The sequence below is a fragment of the Pinus tabuliformis genome, chromosome 3_2 (genome assembly GCF_031772625.1).
Source record: "Pinus tabuliformis cultivar Carrire ecotype Pingquan chromosome 3_2, CPIR1, whole genome shotgun sequence".
Taxonomy (NCBI): domain Eukaryota; kingdom Viridiplantae; phylum Streptophyta; class Pinopsida; order Pinales; family Pinaceae; genus Pinus; species Pinus tabuliformis.
Window position 1 is genome coordinate 529,457,761 of NC_142302.1, and position 24,351 is coordinate 529,482,111.

Consider the following 24,351-nt stretch of genomic DNA (forward strand, 5'->3'; position numbering starts at 1 on the left):
TTCCACAAATTGGCTGCCATTGGTAGAACAGGTAAACGTTTTGACACGTTAGGCACACGGGAAGACATACAAAACGATATAAATTAGGAAATTGCAACGTTGACATTTCATTTTTTAATAATAAATTTCATATCATTTGGGTGAATCCGCGGTATTCAGGTTTGAGATTGTATTTTTTTTTGGAGTCAAATTCCTTGTTTGACGTTGAAAGAATCCATTTGGGACAAAATTACTTTACTCTGTGCTGCGGAAATGTGGAAGAACGGGTAATTTGGTAATTTTAACGATGTTGATTTAAATAGAGGCCAGCGGATTTATATTTGTGATTGCTCATTCCAAACGAATTAAATTCCATTCAGTCGAAGCCATGACTCGCTCGCTCCAACCGATGCGAGGATTAGCCAACTTCTTTGTGCCTGTACGGACCTCAACAATGAGAACGGATTGATTTGATCTTGTTTGTATTGCTTTCATGTTTTTTACGGGGAAACCGCTTGATACAATTCTCCCTCTCCGCAATTGGAAGTTTTAAAGTCAAACCCTCTGGTTTGGTATGGAAGGAGAACGATCAGGCTCCGATACGAGTCATGTTACTGAACAGAGATGCGCCTTCGGACAAGAGTCCACTCAAAATATGGAGGACAGATTAGATAGATTTATAGAGATTGATCTGTCTGTTCGGCTGGGAGAAGAAAATGATGAAAGGGATGAAGACGAGGAAACCGAGGCTGCGAAGAATTATAGAGAGATCCATGATAGTTATTATCATGACAAATTCGCTTCCTTAAGGGTTTCTAGTACACCCATAAGTTCTCCAATAGATGGACAAGTGAAGGTATTTTTTATATCTCTTTCTTTTTCCTTGCCTATTTGCAGCTATTATATCATTCTTATTTTGGTTCTAAGCACAATACCGTTTGGTATGAAGTGCTCGTGACCTATGCCCTGTCAGTGGGTCGGAGTGAAGAACTGCGTCGAAATATAGCTTGACTCATTGGGAGAAACCCTAGAAGTCTCGAACAAAAAGAATCAGAGTTACAATTTCTCTGTTTTCATGCATTAATAGAAATGGTTTTAATGTATTTTCTTAAAGAACCTTTGAAAGAACTATTTCTTGTGAAGAACGCAGCGCTGAAAAATAGAATTATTTTTAGGTTCTAGACATCTTTGGTACAACGATGTTCCGGTTTATACTTTCTAAACGATTGAGATATTGACTCATGATTCAGGGATTTTAATTTATTTGTTTCGAAGGAGTGGTTTATACTTTCTAAACGATTGAGATATTGACTCATGATTCAGGGATTTTAATTTATTTGTTTCGAAGGAGTTATCTAGTGTAGAAAGATACAAATAATATGAAAGCAAATTTTATCACTAATTTTGGTGTTTAGAATAATAAAATCGATTTACCAAAATCTCACCCATATTCTAGAACAAAGTGCAATTACAGCAAAACCACTTGATCTTGAAATTCTCCTTTCTGCCAAAGAAAACATAAGTTCTCTTTGAGTTTTAATTTTTTTTCATCCGTAGGGTTAGTTCTCGCTGCTCAAATTCGAATCTACTCCATCGTTCCAATTCACATCACAAATCTCAACACAACTGGAGGACAACGTGTGAATTGTTTACCATGTATTTCAATAGCCTTGCTTCTTGCTATATATATATATCTTATGAGTGAGTGATTTATTTGATCATTTGTGAACAGATTGAAACTTTGCTTACAGAAATGTGCCGACTCAAAGAGGAGAATGATACTTTGAGAAAGGATTTGTCTCGGGTATTCAGCAATTATCATAGCCTCCAGAGGGATCTGTTAGTTATGCCGCAAAAGCAGGAAGTCAACGCGCAACTGAGAGAGCAGGTGAGTTTGACAAATACTGAGCATGGACGACCATGAACAATTAAGATCGATGCATCAGATGGGTGGCTAATTATTATATATAGATTCCAAACTCAGTGCAATCTACCTATCGGTGCTTACTCTTTAAGCGCCATTTAATCCAGATAAACTCTGTTGCAGGAGATGACAATTGTTGTTCTATTGTAATTCAGGATTTGCAACTCCGTGAAGATGAATCGCAACTTGTGGAGCTGTCTCTCTGCACAAATCCATCAGCTGAAGGGAATAAAGAAGAAACCACGGCATCTGCAGAAACTGGAAAATTGAAGGCCACAGAAAACCAAGGAAGATCAGTGAGTTGTGGATCAGTAAAGAATCTGAAAGGCTTAACCCTAACATTAGATTTAAAGGACAAAGAAACAAGCCCAGACTTTGTTGACGGGGCCCTTTCGCCGAGTCGATGTAGTACTCCGACAAGATCAGATGGCGGTTTAATAAAGACTTACACCGTGGACATGATGACCGTGCAAGGCCGGACATGTCTTAGTCCTGAAAACAGTTCTCAGGTCAAGGATGAAAATATGTCTGCACCAGAAAGCGGATCTTGGACGCCGAACAAAACAATGAAGACTTCGCATGATACGAGCAAGAACGCAGAAACTGCACCCCCTGTAAGAAAAGCCAGAGTATCTGTGCGCGCTAGATGTGAAGCACAGACGGTAAATTCTTTGTCTACAGAACTGTACCTCAGTATTTCAATGGACATTTGAGAGTATGGCATAACCAAACACCAACAATATTAAAGCAAAGTTGTATATCTAACAAGTTGAACCAAATGAAATATATACGATACAGATTGTAAATTAAACACCCATGATATACCTAACATAGATATACCATGTTGCAGATACATTCCTGGCACTTTCTAAAGAACGCCTCAATATGTTTCTAATTAATTTTGAGAGCATTATGTAATAATTTACATTTCACGTTTCAGATGAACGACGGTTGTCAATGGAGGAAGTATGGTCAAAAGATAGCCAAGGGAAATCCTTGCCCTAGGGCATATTATCGGTGCACTGTGTCCCCGGGATGTCCTGTCAGGAAGCAGGTCAGTATGATTTCATTAACGTGTTACAAAAAGTCTTGAGGTATGATTTCATTAACGTGTTATATATCGGATGGATATATAAAAAAATGTTGATAAAGCGTGTTTTGAAACATTAATAAGAATAACGTTTTGGAATTTTAAATAGAATATTAAAATTGATGGTTGTTTAAAAATAAATCAAACTGACTTTAGTTAACATGATTATTTTTTAATTCTCTTTCTTAATCTCCATTACCAATGTCTCCTTTATATATATATATATATATTATGAAATTCAAATATACTTGTATTTTTTTTGTGAATGGCTTGGTTAATATGTTAGCCATTTATTCATTTTATTTGCAAAATTCCAACCGGATTTCCCCATTGTTAACGATTTCTTTAATGAAGTGATACTTCATATCAATATGTTTATTTTTATTTTTATTTTATGGAAGACATGGTTGTTTGACAATGTTGTACTATTGAGTTGTTCTCACAATATATGGTAGTTGGTTCTTATTGTTATTATTGTAGATCATCTAACAATTTGGGTAAGTAAACTATTTGACAAGTTGTTGTCATTATTGTTGGTATATATTATATAGCGAATCGGTATATAAAAAATGTTTATAAAGCATGTTTTGAAACTTTAATAGTTCATACCAAAATGCACATGTTTGTTTAAAAGTTATTGGATTGGTTCTATCGCCTATTATTAAAAGAAGGATTACATTCTTCTAGAAATGAATAACATGCTTGTTTTAAAAATCCACACTTTACTTTTAAAGGAAATCAAAACCACACTTTTTCTTCTAAATGAAATTACACACTTGTTTGAATATGAAATCACACCTTCTTGAAATAAAATCACACTTGCTTGAAATAAACTCACACATGCTTGAAGGAAATCACACTTTCTCATACTAAAATAAAATCTCTTTGCTTGAATGAAATCACATCACACTTGCTAAAATTGAAAGTACATTGTAAAGGAGTCTACTTTGTAACAGAAAGAAAGATCATCTCTATTCAAAACTGTAATGTAATACTGTGTTATGAATCTAAATGAACCTAAGCTTAGTCCATGTGCATAAGAAATCTTCGCAGTGATGAATCAATTAAATTAATTTTCTATGAAAAATTAACAACATACATCAAAATTTAAGCTAAAGAAATTCTACGGGAAGCCTAAAACGAAATACTAGATTAAAAACTAGAAGCAAGCCTTACTGTCTCAAGGGGCCATCCTACGAGAAGCAGGTATTAAAACGATGTCTTCACGAGCTGATTATTCACATATTTGAATCATACAACAAGGAAATAGAAAGAAACAGAGTTCATAACTGCAAAATAGAGTTTTTGAAACAATAATCTCCTCCTTATTAAATATATTACAATGGTTCTATAGATCTCTGAAGCAACTAGAAATTCAAAATTTGATTACATGACTTCTACCATGAGATCTCAACAAATCAATTTGAGAAGGATTTTAGATTAAAGATGAGCCCAATTATGTTGTTAATGATCATCTTGCTACGAATTTGCCAAAGAACAACTTGTTCTTGCTTATTTTTTGATTGTGCATTAAATGACAATTTCAAAATCCGCATATCCATGTAATATAGAAAATAAGGCTCCAAATATCTTCGAAAATCTCCCAAACGGTAACGAATTCAAGAAAATTTATTGAGGGTCCCTAACTGGGCTCGTGCTGAACAAAACTCATGTTTTTTTTTCCAAAATTCTCTTTCATTTTCTCAAAAAATACATTTGAAGTTGGCTGGTCAAAATTGTTGTGTTTTTCCTTGATTTGATGCTAGAGGTCCAGACATGCGAGATGGGTGGTATTTGGCCAATATAAATCCATATTGGGAACCTTTAGAAATAATGTCTAGTGTTGTATTTCCTTCTAGATTGGCAGTACTACCTCAACCATGAAGATAGTTTCCGAAGCTAGACTATGTTGTAGAAAATTGTATCGGAAAAACTATCACTCGTAAAACCAGGAAAAGTTCTTCTTAATATACTAAAAATAAATGAAAACAAATTTAATTAACCACTTAGACATATAGAGACACATCATGAAGAATTATGGTGAAAATGGTGGCAAGTGAGTGAAATGGTGCAATGGATGGTTGGAAGTAATGACTTAATGAATGACAAAAACAAGTGAGAATGATGACGAGTCATTGAACCAGCATCTTTCGCACACTGAGATCTTTGGAAGCCTGCATGCAAATTGAGCCCCAAAAATGAACTCATATACATCTTTTCTTTATCCACACAAGGTTGTCCTATTTCATTCTTGGAAACTACTGCTTTAAAATGTTGGTTGATCTTTATCAATGAATTTCTTCTTATATCCACTATTTTTTTCTCCTTGCTAACATCATGAGAGGATTATTCCTTGATAATTTCTTGATTTCTTCCATAAAATAAAGTTTTTTTTCCTTTTCTTACACTTTATTGAAGTCCACACCATGTCTCATCTCCATGGAATAAAGCTAATTTCCAGCACCTCTTTCTTTGATGCCTAAATTTGAAAGTTGAATGTTTTAATGGAAAATGAAACATCTAAGAACATAAAAGAGGAATACACACCATGGAAAATACAACTCCAAGGAAGTTATATATAATCCAAAGTAGCTTCTCCAAAAATATACTATATTTGTATTTTCCTTCTATTGTATTCATCTTAGAATTCATGTCACCCAATTTTGCTCCAATTACACCATAAAGTGTCGAAGAAATGGAGTTGAACCAATAAAACCATTTCCACCATGTTATCACTCCAAAATTTCTTATAAGTTGTTCGGAAAAAGAAATGATATAGGTAACCACTAACCAACTTTGGAGATCAAGATCTAGCCTTCTTGATCTCAGGGAGGCCTCTCTCTTTTTTATTTAGCTTTGTTTTAGTTAATTGGTTTTAGGCTAGTTATGATTGTGCTGGAGTTTTTGATTTGAATTTGGGTGGTGGGATCACTTACTTAGATGAAAAAGGATTATCTTTTACCATTGGGCTATGGGGTCGAATGTCAGACAAACTGGACTAGACCAAGCTTTAAAAACAGTGTCTATAGGGCAAGATAGGTGAGTTATTACAGATATCAAAGGCTGGATGGTGACAATGGTTTCTAATCGAATCCACGGAGCAATTAAGGGTTCCTTAGGCCAGATTATAAAGAGAATGAAAGAGGTCAATTGTGACGGGAGAGAAATAAAGGGTTCTCAAATCCAGATATCAGAGGAAAACATATAAATGACTAACTGTGTAAAACAGAGTGTACTTAAACAAGTTCTAAGTTATATTTCCAGTTAATTCATTCAAATTTGAATAAAATTTAAGTTTATGAAACACATAAGAAAGTAAAAAATTCAGACAAACAAGATACTTCACTACAAATAGCTCATCTCATGAAACCTGCAGTGCAATCTTCTTATTACTTGCTCCAGTCTCTTGACTTGAAAATTGGTACAATCACCCTTAGGTTTAAGATAAAAATAACTTTAGGCTTTTGGCGAGGAAGTCATTTCGGGGGCCATCACACCAATTTTGGTAGTTGGGTGCAGTTTCCTTGAGAGCACACGATTTCACCTAAAGCTGCCACGTAACCAAAAGGGACCTGAGAAAAACCGTGAATTTCATGTGCTCTTGGATAGGTAAAGTTAGGCAAGGAAATTAGCGAGATATGGATGCACGCCGTCAGATCTAGGGGTCGAAGATCAGATGGTTGTCGCGCGGTGGAGCTGCACAGAGGGAACTCAAGCGGAGATCTGCGAGGCCTGGGGGGATTAATTACACTTAAGTATAATTAATTAATGAATAAGGCGGGGTTAAATATAAGTGGGTTTAATACAGTGGGACGAGGGTTAAATGCGATGGGTTTTTTTAACTACACCAGGGTGGTGGGTTAAGAGGGTTTTGTCGGAAAAAATGTGAAATGCGAAGAGTTAATTAAGTAATGCAGAGGGGGGAATAAAGCTCAGGACAAGGGGAGTTTTATGGATTTTTTAGGAAAAATAGGGAAATTAATCGGGGGAAAATGATTTTTTCAAAGGGGAATGGGTTTGACACTAGGGAAAATGGGTTTTCGGTTGGGAAATGACTTTTGGAGGGTAATTTGCTAGGGAAATGTGTGAAACCAAGGAGCAAGGATGAAAATGGAGGGGAAATGGAATTTTAACTAGAAATGATGGGATAATGGGGAAATTAGTAAGTATGTAGTGGGGATGAAATGAAAGGAGGGGAGGTTAATCAAATTATCTTGTTAACATCCTTTCACTTTCATAACTGCTCCTTCACACTGAAACATTAGATTAAGCATGAAAAATGTGCTTATGCTTCAATCAACTTTGTACTTCTGCAACCTTTCTTCTACTTACCCTTTACTTACCCTAACATTTTTTCTTCACTTTATTGGGTGCATTTAAACTAGCAAACCCTTTCTTTCCTTTTCTTTTGTAAACCAAACTATTTAATTCTAGCCTTATATCTTCCAATGGCTTAGATTAAGCTTATGAGCACATTTTATTCCTCTACCTAACTACTAATCTGCCAAGATTAAACAGTTTGGCTAGATCTTTATTCTCTAACTATAAACATGAAATTTAAAGCATGAAGTAGCCAAGATTAAACTATTTGACTATCATGGGTTGTGGCATTTATGACAAGCTGCACACAACTGTTATTTTGCACAGTAAAGTAAAAAGTAGTGGCACTTATACTTGCACACATTCATGATATGTTTTTGTTTGGGGTTCGTATATTTTCACTTTTTTGATCTTTTCTTATTCTTTTTGTCCTTTGATATTTCTTTTAGGACATATCCTCTTTACAGTTTTTAATTTTTAATATGGAAAATATTTTGCAGAAGGCAAAGTATGTACAATATTACAAGATCAACTACAGCTAATTCAAAATTATGAATCCTATTAATATAGGACCCTAACACACCATACAAGAATTCTCCACCAAAGAGCAATGAATCCATAGAAGAGATTCAATGAGGCATTAAAGGTTGATGAAATGGTTGAAGCAATGTGGTAACTTGGAGTAATAAAAACTAGCATCATCCCAAAGTAGGCGAAGTAAAGGAAAGTGAAAAATATGAAGAAGAGGAAGCTCTTGTAGCGGCTACAACAACCCTCTAGAATTTTGGCTCGCATGGTAATTTCGAGGCCTACCTTAGATCCTCTGATCATTTATCCTTGGTCACTTGTTGGTAAGATGATAATTTCAAGCTCCCCTCCTTGATCTTAAGACTTGTCTGTGTTCTCATCTTTATGCAGCATGTGTCATTTTTGGCATAGGGGTTGTTGTTTGTCATGCAAAGGGAATGTTATCTTGCTTCAAGGGAATTGTGTGTGTATGAGTGGTTGTCATCACATAGACATGTTTCACACTCACTTCACGCGCTCTTTTCACAAAGGTTGTTTCATCAAGAAAAGTATGTATTATGCATTCTGGATTGTCTATGTTGTGTAAGTGAGTATCCGTGGGTAATCACAATCAAATCCCATCAATGTTTACATATGTTTCACTGATATCACACTTAGCCATTTTCTCGAGCAACCTAGCCTCATCTAACTTCCCATAATTGTGCAATTTTCTTCTACAACCATCAAGTTTCCTCCCTTTCCTACTGAAACTCTGCAGTGTGCAGAGGCGCCAACCTCCCTTGCCTGGAGAATCACTGCAACTTGTAGAGACACCGACATCCCTTTCCTTCTGAAACCCCACATCCCATAGAGACCCTAGCCAACACTCCCCTCCAAAAATGCACAGAGCAGTCAAGCCAGCAGCACTACTCTCTAGAAATGTGCAGGGAATTCTGGCTCCACTACACCCATAAATTGCACATAGGTGTCCTCCCAAGACCCCCATCCCACCGTAGTGTCCTGTGCCTCAAAAATTCATATTGGTTTCCAAGCTGCCTTGTCTGTCTCGCATGCAAAAACTACATAGATGGGCCTCTTAGGGCCTCAATCCTGCAGTAGTCACTATCCACTGAAATTGCGCAAATCTACCTCTCAGTGACTACAGGAAAAGGTGACATGTTGGCATCACCTCCAAGGAGTTGAGGAGAAGGACCAATGAACATATTAGGACCGGATGAAAACTCCACCAAATGCATGATCATCTTTAGGGTAAGTATGGTAAGTAAAGAACAGCTTTCAAACTACACCTCTTAGTTGAGTTTGCAAGACTGCTTGTCATTGTCATATCATCCTGTCCTCAGTAACATGCATGTGCCCAAGCATAGAAAGTCATTTCATGTGTTTCCTTTACATGTCTTGCTTCCTTTTCGCTTGTTTGACCAATTGTCATCTTCGGCATGTTGATTGTTATTTCATGCTTGCGACCTCATTCTCGTGACATTGAAGGTTGTGTTTGAGTTGTGTTCACTATGTAAACATATATCTCACTCACACACAATATTGTAAGTATGGTCGTGCAAGTGTCATCACCGTCATCCAATATCTATCCAAAGTGTTGCACTTATAGCTCTCCCCATTAGACAATCCCGTAGTCAACCACACTAAGCATATTTTTCCTTGTTGGTTTGAGGTGTCTTATCGTCGAGTCAGGTTGAGTGTATGTTCGCAAGGTCATGTATTCATGAGTTCACTCGCTCACACATTTAGCCATTTTCTGATAGTTTGTCAACCAAACCACCGTCCATTAGCCATACCTCCATTGAGATGCACTATGCAATCTTAGCCCTCAGTGATCATGTACTGCTGCCCAAAATTACAGAGAGCTTGAACCTACCTCCCAGGAAATCTGCACTACCTAATCCTGGAATCAACCTAACTAACTATCACCTAGAACAATGAAGAAGTTGCTCAGCAAGCCATCTCAATCGGTACTACCCGCAAGCAAATCCATCCGGCTTCTTGCTGGTCAACTGAAGAGTTTGAACATGAAGTGACCCAGAGCTTCACTCTCCAAACAATTGCACAGAAGCTGCCAGCATGCCCACCTCTGCTCACTGAAGAAATTACACAAACATGAAAGATAGGAACCTTGTTCCTGTCACTGCAGTGTCCTCGAAATTTACGCGGTTTTGTTAGCTAGTCACCCTGTCAACTTGCCCGTTGCTCCTCCTAAAAACTACGTAGTTTTATTGGGTTGTCCTCCAACTGCCGACACTCTGCTCAGCCCAGAAACTATGCAGAGATGTCCTACAGGCCATCATCTGAGTTTTGAGCAGTTCTGGCTAGTAAGCTCACGTAGCCCACTGCCATCCCCCCCAAAGGATCTGCAGAGTTTTCACTACCATTGTCCTCCCTCCTGCCTACACTGTCTCCCTAGAAAATTTGCACAGTATTTCCCTCCAGCGAAGCAAGATCCTACAGATGATCACTGTTATTTCAGACTGATCATATGATCCTCCTAGTGACCTATGCATAATTTTCCTTGATAGTGCCCAGTGCCCACATCCTAACCTAAAATGTGATCTGCGCAGATTTAGAGCCTTGTCCTCTCTATCGGTGACCTTCCCCTGAAAACAAAAGATGGTGCATTATGGTAGACTAGGAGATTTCTAGATTTGATGTTGTCTCGTCATGAGTGACTGCAGCTACAGTTACACCGATGAGACATGGCACAATGATGAACAAGATGAACAAGGAGCACATGCTAGATGGATTTCTCATGGTTGGATGAACACGTGAATCATACCAAGCAGCAAGTGAAGGATACACATGCGCATGCGTGCAACATCAAGAGAACACCAAGACCAACAAAGGCTTTGCACACCTCACCAGACAGAGGTGAAGATGTGATACACCAAGAGTGTACTCATCACTCAACAACACTAAACTCGACATGGAAACCACCATCAGCATGAACATACCAACATTGTCGTGTCGAGTCATGTCATGAGTCATATCAGCCACATCACTACTATGGGCCATACGGTTGTAGTCAATGTAGTGTAACGTGGAAGTCGAAGAGACCCAAATCTAAAGTTGAAGAGTCATGTAATGTTGAAGAGTCATGTAATTAAAATAGTCATGAAGGAAGTCAAATAGTCACAGCGGCCAGTTTCACCCTTGGCTATATATAACCCTCATTTGTACATGAAACAAGACTTTTCACCTTGGATCCTTCCACATAGATTTGAGAGTCTGTAATCTTTTCTTTTAGTAGTGAGCAGTGGCTCCAATGTCCTGTTACTGAACTTATTCATGTAATGGTGTACATATTTGTCTTGGAACCTTCTCTTAATTCAAAAGCATGTGAACAGGCTAGCACATTTTCACACATGTATTGTATTCATTTGTAAGACTATTCTTTGGACACTTGTAATGAATGTTGCTTTAACCTGTATTGAGACAGTTGAAGTATTTTGGTTTTTTTAGTGCATATGTTGTTGGAAATGTGTTGTATCAGTTGTTAACATTGTCTCGCCCGTGTGGAATACTCTGTCAGACACTCGACAGACTCATTCTCATAAACTTGTTATAATGACCGTCACGCTTGTGTAGACTATTCCTCTGGGTGTTGTATGTGTTATCTTCTCACCTTGTGTTTCTTGACTTCCGCATCTGTGTGGACTACTCCATTGGAAGCAACACATGTCCTATTGTGTTGTTTGTCTCTAATAGAGTTGGGACTATTCCCTTTCAACTTGAGACTCACTCTCACCCTGTCCATTTGTAGTGAAAAAAACTTGACACAAACGACACTAAGCACTCACCAGACACGCGAAATTCATTGTTCAAAGACTAAGAAAACCACTCTCATGTGCTAAAAAGCAAGATAGGAGGCATATCTTTAAGATAATGGCAACCGGATCATCATACTGGATGGAACTCCTACACCAGAAGGTGTGAGGTCTAGTTGGGACTTCATATCAAGGAGATCTCTTGAATGTTTGTGGGTCTAGCACCATGATAATTTCTGGTGCTAGAAGGAGGGCCACATGACAAGATGAGTCCTCACAATCTGTTTTGAATCTTCGAACATCTATCATGGAGTTTTTTATAGTTCACCCTCTAAAATATTTTTCCAACAAACATACCTTTCACATCGAGAGGGATTTCTTGGGTGACTTGTCTGAAATCACATATGATGGTGAAGGCGAAGTGGCTTGGCCTAAGAACTTAGATGACTTCCATGCACTCATGGAGAACGTTGTAGGTTTTAATTAAACTGAAGTATGTTCACTTCTCGCACACACACTTTGTGAATCCCTCGAATGACGGTGCCATAACCTGCCTACCAATTGTGTGCACTCATTTAAACACTTCAATGATCTGATCAAATTTGTATTCCATCATTTTAATCTTGAAGACCTTGACGAGAAAATGTTAAAACAATGAAATGCCCTGCATGAGTCACCTATGGATTTTTGGTACCACTTCCCTTTACTCATGTTTGAAGCTCCAAAAAGTCAGATGAGATTCCAATATCTCATGGACAAATTTGAATATTTCCTTAACAAATCACTCTGTCCCATAGTGAAGATGAATTTCAAACCCCTCTTAGCATACTTCGGTGATGGAGCTCAACAATCACAAGCGAACACAGTCATTGTCATAAGTGACTATCCTCCTTCCCCTCATCAAAAAAATCAACCCCCATAGAGTGATGTGGGAGAACTTGCACACACATCTGTTCAACTGTCACATCCTCCCACCCTCACTACTCTTACTATCTACGCAGATTTGGTTGGGAATCCCATGGGTTGTCACATGCCTTTTCTCCCTCAGCATCCATCTCTGCATTCTACTAATCCTCCAGATTTCACTATCTTGTGTTCTTCCATTCGAGACTCCAGACTTGTTGTGAACAAGGATCAAGCCATTGACGAAATTGATGTTGCACAGCCAACCTTCACTGTCATTTGTGAAGAGTATGACTAAGAATCCGAACATCAACCCGTGGTAAAGGATGACATCTTTCTATCAGGGTATCCTCTACTTTTTCCTAACATCTCTGGTGATTCTTTCATCTCTGATTTTCCTTGTGTAAACTCACTCACTGACGAATCTACTTCTAATTCTTGGCAGAACACACCCGATATCAGTCCATCATTTGATAGTTGAGAAGGAAAAATCTATCATTGAGAATCCACTTAACTTTTCATCTACCTTTTTTGGAAACACAAAGGCTGAAAATTCTTGCTTCTCCTCTACCCATCTGTATGATTCATCAAATCATGAGGATTCCGACAAACGTGCTGAATTTTATGATCATAATTGACATGATCTTTGTACTTCTTCATTTGATTATGATGCTTATTCACTCATTGTTAATCTTTCTATGCCACTGGTCTTTGATGATCTATCTATTGATGAAGTGGAAACCCTGCAGGCTATCGAGGCACTTCAGCATGAGCTAACGATTCTGTCAGGCCCTCGCTGTTCTGAGGTTAGTTCCACTTCTGATCAGAAAATTTGTTAAACACCCAAGGCTCCTTATCACTCATCTGTATGCACTGAAGATCAATCTGACGCACTGAAGATCAATCTGACACCACCAAAATCACATGATCCCATCACTTATGCACTGGAGGAATCATTCACAACAAGCACACTTGTAAGGCATAAGTTGTCTTTTTTTCTCATGTTTGCTTGTCTGTCACAATCAAGAGACTACATATGTTTATCATCTGTACGCAGTGTGTAACAACACCATGGTAAGTCCATAGAGTTTTTTCCTTGTGCTTTCACTCTTTTCATTTATGTGGACGTGTTTAAATTCAGAGTGTTGGTATTCATTATTATATTTTTTATGTTTGTTGGTTCGCTTAACTGTGCTTCTTGTGAACCATGCCTTCACCAACATGGAATAGCCAATTCGCCTGTGGATGCTTTGGAAATATCACTTCACGTGAGTAGGCCCATGCATTGTTTAGCATTGGAATATGAGTTGTCTTTTCTTCTTGCTTTGCTTTGCTTTCTGGTTTACATGTTAGTTTTCTTGCTTACTTGGTTTGGTTTTCTTTCTTTCTTGTTTTTCTCACTTGTTTTTCTCTCCCTTTACTTCTTATTTTTTCTTTTTTCTTTCTTTTCTTGCTTGTACCCTTAGTTTAGCCTCTCCTCAAGCCGTGTTTGGCTCTCGAGACAAGCTGGGAAAATAGAAGAGGACTTTTACAACTATCAACATTTAGTTATCTGTTGTCCTCTCTCTTTATGAAGAATTTGTTATCTTCATTAGAAGATGCCCTGATGGAAAATACGTTCTTTTCATGGTCGTTCTTGATGAAAACACAATGCTTGCACTGTTAACTATTACCGACTACTCTATTCGGTCCTTTGGGTTAACCCTTGTCAGCTCAGTCAAGTAGAGTAAGGTGAGGAGGAAAACCTTAACAAGTATGTCAAAGGGATACATAACATACTTCTCTGAAAGAAGAACCACTTCCGCTCTCAATAAGACAGGATCCCTCTTCGGCCTCTGAAATAAATAAGTGCCTATGTAGAGTTCTTCAAAAGAAATGAAAAAAATGAATATGGACAAAGAAGAGAAAGGTTTCCATCACAGAGAGGTGATGCAAGTAACTCCATCGGGGTATTGAACAAACTCACAAGTAGAAAAATGATGCTTGTGTCCTTGTGTGACTTCGTCAGGGTACTGTCGAGGCCTGCTAGCAGCGGAGCAACACCAGAGATGAAACTTAAACTATGGCAATTATATAACTTGTTCATCAACATACCCCTCATTCCCAATCAAAAAAACTAAGTTTATTTTGCTTGGAATGTGTGATGACCGATCAAGAACATGGTAGGTGCTACATCTTTCAATCAAGCTAGTGTGGAAACCACGATGATCAAAGAATCGAACAATACTTTCGGAAAGGTTAGGCTCTCTTTTCACAAAACAAGGTCCACTCAGAGAGTTGGAGTTATACGAGTGTGTCGACAAGTGTTGTAGAGGCTACAAAAAATCTCCAAACTTTTGGCTCACATGCAAATTTCGGAGCCCACTTTAAATCCACGATCATTTGTACTTGGTCACATGTTGGTAAGCCGATGATTTCAAACTCCCTTCCTTGATCTAAAGAGCTATCAGTGTTTTCATCTTTATGCAACATGTGTCATCTTTGGGCATAAGGGTTCTTGTTTGTCATGCAAAGGGAATGTTTTCTTGCTTCAAGGGAATTGTGTGTGTGTGAGTGGTTGTCATCACATAGACATGTTTCAAACTCACTTTACACACTCTTGTCACAAAGGTTATTTCATCAAGAAATCATGCCTTATGCATTTTGGATGGTCTACGTTGTGTCACCAACTATCCATGTGCGATCAAAGTTGAGTCCTCTCAATGTTTACATATGTTTCACTGATCTCACACTTAGCCATTTTCCCGAGCAACCTAGCCTCATCTAGCTTCTCGGAACTATGCTCTTTAATTTTGCAACCATCAAGCTTCCTCCCTCACCTGTTGAAACCCCCATTGCACAGAGACACCAACCTCCCTTTCCTGGTGAAAGCCCACATCCCGTAAAGACACCAACATCCCTTACCTGCTGAAACCCCGCAGCCCACAGAGACCGCAACCAACATTGCACTCCAAAAATGCACAGAGTAGTCAGGCAACCACCACTACTCTTCAGAAATGCAAATGGTAGTCTAGCTGCACTATACTCAGAAATTGCGCACAGGTATCCTCCCATCACCCCCATCCCGAAGTATTGTCTTATGCCTCGAAATTGTTGTCCAAGTTGTGTTGTCTATCTTGCATGAAAAAACTGCTCAAATCGGCCTCCTAGGGCCTCATTTCAGTAGCAGTCACTGTCCGCTGAAATTGCACAAATCTACCCCTCAGTGACTCTAGGAAATGGTGACATGCTGAGATCACTCCCAAGGAGTTGATGACAAGGACAAAGGAACTAAGTAATGCAAAATATCAGGACCACATTCAAACTTCGTCGGATGCATGATCATCTTTAAGGTAAAAATGGTAAGTAAAGAACATCTTTTGAAGTACACCTCTTAGTTGAATTTGCAGGGCTACTTGTCATTTTCATATCATCCTGTCCTCAGTAAAATGCATGTGCACAAGAACAGAAAGTCATTTCATGGGTTTCATCGACATATCTTGCTTCCATTTCTCTTGATTGACCAACTATCATCTTCGGCATGTTGATTGCTATGTAATTCTTACGACCTTGTTCTCGTGATGTTGAAGGTTGTTTTTAAGTTGTGTTTGCTATGTAAATATATATCTCACTCACACACAATGTTGTAAGTAAAGTTTCACAAGTGTCATCACGGTCGTCTGAATGTCTATCCAAAGTATCACACTTGTTTTTCTCACCATTAGACAGTCTCACAATCAGTCATACTGAGCATATGTTGTCTTGTTGGTTTGAGGTGTCTTGTCGTCGAGCCATGTTGACTATTTGTTCTAGAGGTCATGTATTCACGAGTTCACTTGATCACACACTTAGCCATTTTTCTAAAGTCTGTCGACCAGACCACCCTCCATCAGCCAAACCTTCGCTGAGCTGCACTGCACAGTCTTAGCCCTCAGTGATCATGTCTTGTTGCCCAAAATTGCGTAGAGCTTGAGGCTACCTCCCAGGTAGTATAAACTGTGCAATCCTGGAATAAACCCAACTGACTATGACCAAGAATAAAGCAGAATTTTGTCAGCAATCCATCTAAATCGGCGTTTCCTGCAATAAAATCCATCAAGCTTCCCGTTGGTAAACTGAAGATTTTGACAGGGTAGTGACCCTAAGACTCTTTCCCCAAAAAATTACATAGAAGCTACCTATATGTCCACCTCTGTCGACTGAAGAAATTGCATAGACATGAAGGACAAGTTCTTGGTTCCAGTCATTGCACTCTCCTCGAAATGTGCATAGTTTTATCAACTAGTCACCCTTTCAACCGACCCGTTACTCCTCCTGAAAACTAAACAATTTTCTTGGGATATCCTCCGGCTGCTCGACACCTCGCTCAGCCTAGAGACTGTGCAAAGATGTCCTACAAACCAGCCTCTTAGCTCGGTGCAGTTCTATCAAGCAAGCTCCCGCAGCCCACTTCTAGCCTCGTTGGAGAATCTGCCCAGTTTTCACTGCCAGTGTCTTCCCTGCTACCTGCACTTCCTCCCTAGGAATTTTTTTGAGTTTTTACCTCTAGCTAAGCCAGATTCTACAGATGGTCACTACTATTTCGGATTTCTCATCTCAACCTACTAGTGAACTCTGCATAATTTTCGTTGACAATGCCTGGAGCACGCATCCTGGCATGAAATATGCTTTGTGCAGTTTCAAAGCCTTGTCCTCTCTCCCGGTCACCTACACCCAAAAACAAAAGATGATGCATTATGGTAGATTAGGAGATTTCTGAATTTGATGTCATCTTGTCATGAGTGATTGTAGCTATAGGTACATGGATGAGACATGGCATGATGATGAACGGGGTGAACAAGGAGCACATGCAAGAAGACTTCCTTGCAGTTGGACAAACACGCAAAGCATACCAAGCAGCAGGTGAAGGAGACACGTGCACATACATGATATAACAAGTGAACACCAAGACCATCAAAGGCTTCACACACGTTGGTAAATAGAGGTGAACCTATGACACACCAAGAGCACACTCATCACTCAACAACACTACAGCTCAACATGGACATCACTATCAACATGAGCATACCAGTGCTATCGTGTCGAGTCATGCCATGACTCATCTCGGCCACATCACTACTATGGGCCATAGTGTTGTAATCAATTTAATGCAATGTGGAGGTCCAAGAGACCCACATGTAAAGTTGAAGATTCGTCTAAGTCAAACAGTCATGAGGGAAGACGAACAATCACAAGGGCCAGTTTCACCCTTGGCTATATATACCCCTCATTTGTACATGTAACATTAATTTTCACCCTAGCTCCTCCCACATAGCTTTGAGAGTCTATAATATTTTCTTTGATGAACTAGAAGTGGTTCCAATGCCCCGCTATCAGGGTTAGTGATGTAATGGTTTACGGATTTCTCTTGGAACTTTTGCTTAATTCAGAAGCCTATGAATAAGCCATCATATTTTCACCAACAATTGCCTTCATTCTTTCACAAGCACTTATCATCAATTAGATTTTTCTCCAAACCCTTCAAATTCTCACTTGAACCTAGTTCTTAATGACATCATATTCAAATTTCTAAAAGCTAGTAGATTGATATCAAATTTCAAGCTCAGGGATTGCAAGAATTTCATGGTGACTTCTACTATGGATCACTGTCATGACAAGCTTTCATACTCATGATATTTGCATGATGACTTTTGGATATATTTCACACTATTTCTAGATGTTAAGGCTTGTGAATAGGGAATGAATTTGGTATGAGGGATAGATCAATGAATGAAAATATGGTTGTGTGGATAACTCAATGATGAAAAATGTTGATAAGGGCTAGGTCAATGATGGAGAATATGGATTGCATGAATGGTAATTGAAGCGGTTATTCATCATATTTTCCTAAATCTTTAATAAATTAAAATTCCTTATGCAAGTTTTTACCTCCATTTTACCTTTTGAAGAACTTGAAATGTTGAAGAAGGGGTTGTAGATTTTGGAATAAAACCAATTTACTACTAAATAGATTCTTGAATCTTAGGCTTTTGGAAATTCTGAAAATGACTTTTCATGCCATCCAATATTGCACATAAACATATGCCATGAACTCATTTTAAGGCCAAATTAATTGCTTCAAAAGGGAAATGGTGTATTTTTACCTTTTTTACCACCTAATGCCCTCAAAATCCCATTTTGATGAATAAAATATGTTGTTGTGAAAAAATACCAAAATCTGGCCTAATCTGTGCAGAATGGTGAAAAATGAAAATCCACCTTAAAATCCCACTGGAAAATCGTTGAAATTGCACTTTTTTGGAACTTTCCCTGTGACTTACTCAATTTACCATATTATGAGAGAATGCAAAAGCTCATAATTTTTTATTTCTGCTCCAATATCTTGCAATATTTGTGCCAAAACTGTCTCTAGAACAAGTTGCTATGGAAGAAATATGATGTTCCAGCAATAGCTACAGAAACTGCAACTTTCCGTAGTTGTTGCAGAAAATGTCAATTTTTGCATAAAGTTGTTTTCATCGAGGTTGAATTTGTGATTTGAGTTGGGTACTGCATGTTGAGGTAGAAACCATGAAACATAATGCATATTCACTGAAATAGGCCCAATTTTACTAATCTGCTTTGAAAAGGAAATGAATGAAATCGAATTGTAATGGTGCCATCATGCTGCTGTTAAAAAACAAGATGAACATGATACTACAAGAAACCAATAAAATGTACTACTGCAAGTTGTTGTTGATTCGAGAAAACCATTAGACTTCATCAAAACCAAAATTTAGGGTACAATTCTTACCATGAAAATGAATGTGTTGAAGATGAGCATGGAAAGAAATCATTGGATTACCGATCATTGATCAAAATCATTAACCAATGCAAGACAAATCACCGATAATGTAAATGAGTGTCAAGGTGTCTGAGTGCATCTTGACAGGGACGAATGAATGTGTTGAAGTCAAGTCACATGCAAGATCGGACAATCAAGATACACTGTTGTATTCTCATTGTTGTCAACCACGAGGCTTGCCATTGATGTATGCAAGTTCCAAGGTACTCCAAATAATCTCTGATCTTGATCCCATATAAGGTGTTGAGGTCGATGGGACAAGATTTGTTGGAAGGTGGGCCTTAAGGAATCCCACATCAGCCAACTCGAGCATAGAACCAAAAATGATTTGAAGAACCATAATAAAAGATTGAAACCAACATAAAATTGCATAACTTATTGTGAACTTTTCTCGCCAGTTGCCTGGTTTTCAAGCAAATCTCATTTCCAATTGCACCAACAAGCTGGTTTTAGCCATCAGACTTATTTTTCTCTTCACTTTTTCTATTTTTTATATGTCCTACTCTACTTGAAAAATAAATCCTATTCAAGTATATGAATATTTCCAATGGAACCATGTGTGTAACGAGATGATAGATAAACTCATCTGTAGGTTTGAAATACACTCTTTGATATGTACCAATATATGAGAGACCAATTTCCTTGATTGAGATGATGTTAGAAGATACTAAAGAGTTGAGTATTGGGATCCAATGACTATCTTGAACCAAGATTCAATGTAATATTTCTTCCTTGGCTTCCTGCTATCATGTCATGCAAGTATTTAGAGATGTGATCTCCATCCATAGAATATGGTGATAAGTATGCATAAAGCTTTTCAATCTCAAGTTCCAACAACTTCTCTCTATCGATAGGCATCCATGATTCTTGGACCTTATCTGAATCTTCTTCTTTTGTTTGTTGTTCTCCAATTGCATATAGAGAATCATTTTGCAATACCTCAAAATTGTAAGTGCACCGAGGTGTTTTATTGTCGTGGATTTGAAATGGTTGTGCAGGTAGTGGAGTGGGAATGGATCTTTGGGGTGTTTGTGTGGTTACTAATGAGAAAGGTTGGATTGAGGTCAACTAATGGTCAAATTGATGTTGTGGTGGAGGTGAATGGTATGGATAACATTGATAGTGATATTGAGGATAGTGAGGGAAAGGTTTAGGATATGGTGCATTTCCTCTATAAGGCCCTTGACAACCTTGTTGCCAAGATTGGTTTTGAGATTTGGATTGAGATGGGAAAGGTTGCTAAGGCATGATTATTTTCCAATTACTTTGTGATTTTTGTGCATAACCTGAATTAAGATCTTGCATTATACTGGATTGATGAGTCTACCATGGTCTTCTTGGAGTTACATAATACGATTCTTCTAGTGTTTAATTTTCACCTTGCTAAACTACCTTTAACCCCGGTAATGATGGGCAATATTTAGTAGTATGTGATCCTGCACAAATTTCACAAATTTGAATGTTATGAAGTGGACATTCATGAAAAAAATGTTTCTTTCTACATTTAGGGAAAAATATAAATGAAGCAATAATCTCAACTTTTTTCTCCTTTTGCATTCTTAGCATATCAATTTGTTCATTTAAATTAAGAAAAACATCTAGGAAATTGTTAAGTTCAATTCGACTTACCAATACTGATGTCGAATTACTCTTTCCATAACTGGATCCTAAGGGGATCTTCCATACTTTGCTTTTCCTCTTGATATGTTCTTTCATAGTTCACAAATCTCTTGAAATGAAAATTGAGAGACATCTAATTTTCCCACCAGGTTAAGAAGACCAATCCATTCATCCTTTATAGCACTTTGTAGGAGAGTTTTTAATGTATTTGATCCTAAATATGAAATTTAGATCCTTTGACATTATAAGTAAATCTTTCCATTAAATCTTCTAAGCTTTCATCCTATTTTTGGTTCATATTAAATACTTCATTTATAAGGTCATGGTGTATGTAATAAACTTTATATTTTTCCAAAAGTACTCTTTTCCTATCATCCCTTGTCCTTATAGACTTTGTTCCTAAAGTCATGAACCATCTAAAAGCTTTATCCTTCAATGTTGCTAGAAAAAAATTCAATTTTGGAATGTGTAATGAGTAGCCATAAGATTTACAAACTATTTCAAATTCAAAAAGAAAGGTTTATGGGTCTTCTGATCTCATACCTTTGAATTTAGAAAGTATGGATGGAGGGATTTTCTTCATATAAGAATTGACATTAGTTTCTTGAATCGGAAATCCAAAATGATCTTCCTCATTGTAATAATCTCCATCCATTTCTTCAACCTCCTTTGTCACCTCTTCTTCTACCTGAAAAAAAAATAATTCATGATGTGGATGTGTGGCTCCTACCGCACCACATGATTTAGTGGGGGTGGTAGGTGATTCAAGTTTTTTTTCTTTTTATGTATTTTTTTAATGAAAATAAAAGGACTCCTATATACACTTCCTCGGCAACAATGCCAAAATGTTTGGTAATTTAATTGATTGTTAAATTACTTAGACAAAATATCAACTAGGGCTACTAAACTGATGAAATGCATGTGCACTATATGTGTTAGGAGTATTTGTCACTCGTACAATTTCTAAGTTAATTTGAAATACCAAAATGGACATGTTTTTCTAATATTTATGTGATTGGTTCTATTGCCTATTATTAAGAGGAGGATTAAATTCTTCTAGAAATGAATAACATGCTTGTTTTAAAAATACACACTTTCCTTCTAAAGGAAATCACACATGCTCACACTAAAATAAAACCTCTCTTGCTTGAAGATCAAATCACATCACATTTGTTGAAATTGAAAGCACACTATAAAAGAGTATGCTTTGTAACAAAAAGAAAGATCACGTCCACTCAAAACTGTAATGTAAAATTATGTTATGAATCTAAATGAATCTAAAATTCGTCCATGTGCGTAAGAAATATTCACAATGAAGAAATCAATTAGATTAATATGTTATGAAAAATTAACAACATAAATCAAAATTTACGCTAATGAAATACTACAGGGAACAGAAAACAAAATACTGGATTAAAAATCAGAAGAAAACCTTACTATCTCGAGGGGCCCTCCTACAAGAAGCACATACTAAAATGATACGTTCACGAGTTGAGTATTCATACATTTGAATTGTACAACAAGCAAATAGAAAGAAACAAATTTTATAATTTCAAAGCATAGTTTTTGAAACAGTAATCCCCTCCTCATCAAATATATTACAGTGGTTTTTCAGATCTTTCAAGAAACTAGAAATTCAGAATTTCATTGAATGAATTCTGCCATGACATCTCAAAAAATCAATTTCAGAAGGATTTTAGGATAAAATATGAGCCCAAATATCTTTATAATGATCTTCTTGCTATCAATTCTCTAAAGAACAACTCTTTCTATCTTATTTTTTGACTGTGCATTAAATGAAAATTTGAAAAACCGTATATCTACGTAATCTACAAAATAAGGCTCCAAAGATATTCAGAAATCTCTAAAATGGTAATGAATTTGAGAAAATTCTCATACAGATTCTAGTTGGGCCCGTGCTAAACAAAACCCATGTTTTTATTTTATGAAATTCTCTTTCATTTGCTCAGAACATGCGTTTGAAGTTGACTGGTAAAACTTGTTGTGTTTTTCCCTTGATTTGATGTTGGAGGTCCAAATATGCGAGTTGGGTGGTAATTGACCAATATAAATCGATATAGCAACCTTTAGAAACAATGTTCATGTGTCAGATTTCCTTCTAGAGTGATGCTAGTACCTCAACCATGAAGATAACTGCAGAAACTTGAGTGAGTTGTAGAAAATTGCACTGGCAATACTATCATTATTAAAACCAAACAAAGTTCTTCTTAATCTACTAAAAATAAAGGAAAATTATGTTAATTAAACACTTAGACATATAGAGAGACATCATGAAGAATTATGGTGAAAATTGTTGCAAGTGAGTGAAATAGTGCAATGGATGATTGGAAGTAATGGCTTAATCAATGACAAAAACAAGTGAGAATGATGATAAATCAATGACCCAACACCTGCAAAGTAACTTTCATTGTATCCAAATAAAATACCACTATTAGTGTTGTAATATAATATGTCATATCATGTTTTTCCAATAAAACATCTTAAATTTCTTTTTTGTACTTGCTAGTGTGAGTCTTTTGGAGACTCAATGAACCTAGAAATCAAAGTAACAACATACATAATCTTTGGTATAGTGGTAGTAAGATACATAAGACTACCAACCAATCTCCTAAATAGATTTGGATCTACAACTGATTCTACATCTGGTTTGCTCAAGTTTTCTCCTACTGCAAATAGAATTGATATTGGTTCACAATTCATCATCGTGGATCCCTTCAGCACATCGATGGCATACTTTTCTTGAAACACATAAATACACGAATGTTTTTTAGTGAATTAAATATTAAGGAAGAATGTCATCAACCCAAAATAAGTCATTTCAAACTCTTTCTTCATAGTTTGATTAAACTCTTGCACTAATAGATTTCCCATGAATATCGTACCATAAACATATATAAAAACAATCAGAATTTGTTCTAGCTTGATTAACTTCATATACAATGTATGTTCATTGCTTCTTCTACTAAATCCATTGATAATCAGATATAGATCAATCATACTATACCAAGCTCTAGGAACCTTTTTTTAAGGGTGGTTTATGGACATTGACTGACTGCTACATCCATGGGAAAATATAGGTAAATCAACCCAAAGGGATCTACCCGCCAGCCAAACTAGCAAGGCCTAACTCTAAGGGCAGCGACAAGATTTGACCCCATGACCTCGTGATAGGCGAGGTACTTAGCAATAGGAACTCGACCAACTAAGCTATCCCTTAACGCTAAGCTCCAAGAACTTTCTTAAGTCAATAAAAACATTTCTTCAACCCATAAACCATATTTTCATGACCTTTTATCTCATATCCTATTGATTATTTCAGATATAGCTCCTCTTCCAATATTTCATTCAAGAATGTTGACTTCACATCCAT

General features: G+C 37.2%; 1 protein-coding gene across 1 annotated transcript in view; it reads left to right on the forward strand.

The window, feature by feature from the left end:
• Positions 1-366: 366 nt before the first annotated feature.
• Positions 367-24,351, forward strand: part of LOC149181625 (WRKY transcription factor 72A-like) — a 29,172-nt gene continuing 5,187 nt past the window's right edge. The window contains exons 1-4 of the mRNA XM_089418367.1: positions 367-835; positions 1,712-1,867; positions 2,059-2,565; positions 2,844-2,957. Of these exons, the coding sequence (XP_089274493.1) occupies positions 554-835; positions 1,712-1,867; positions 2,059-2,565; positions 2,844-2,957 (1,059 nt within the window). The 5' untranslated portion in view covers positions 367-553. The remainder of the gene's footprint in view (positions 836-1,711; positions 1,868-2,058; positions 2,566-2,843; positions 2,958-24,351) is intronic.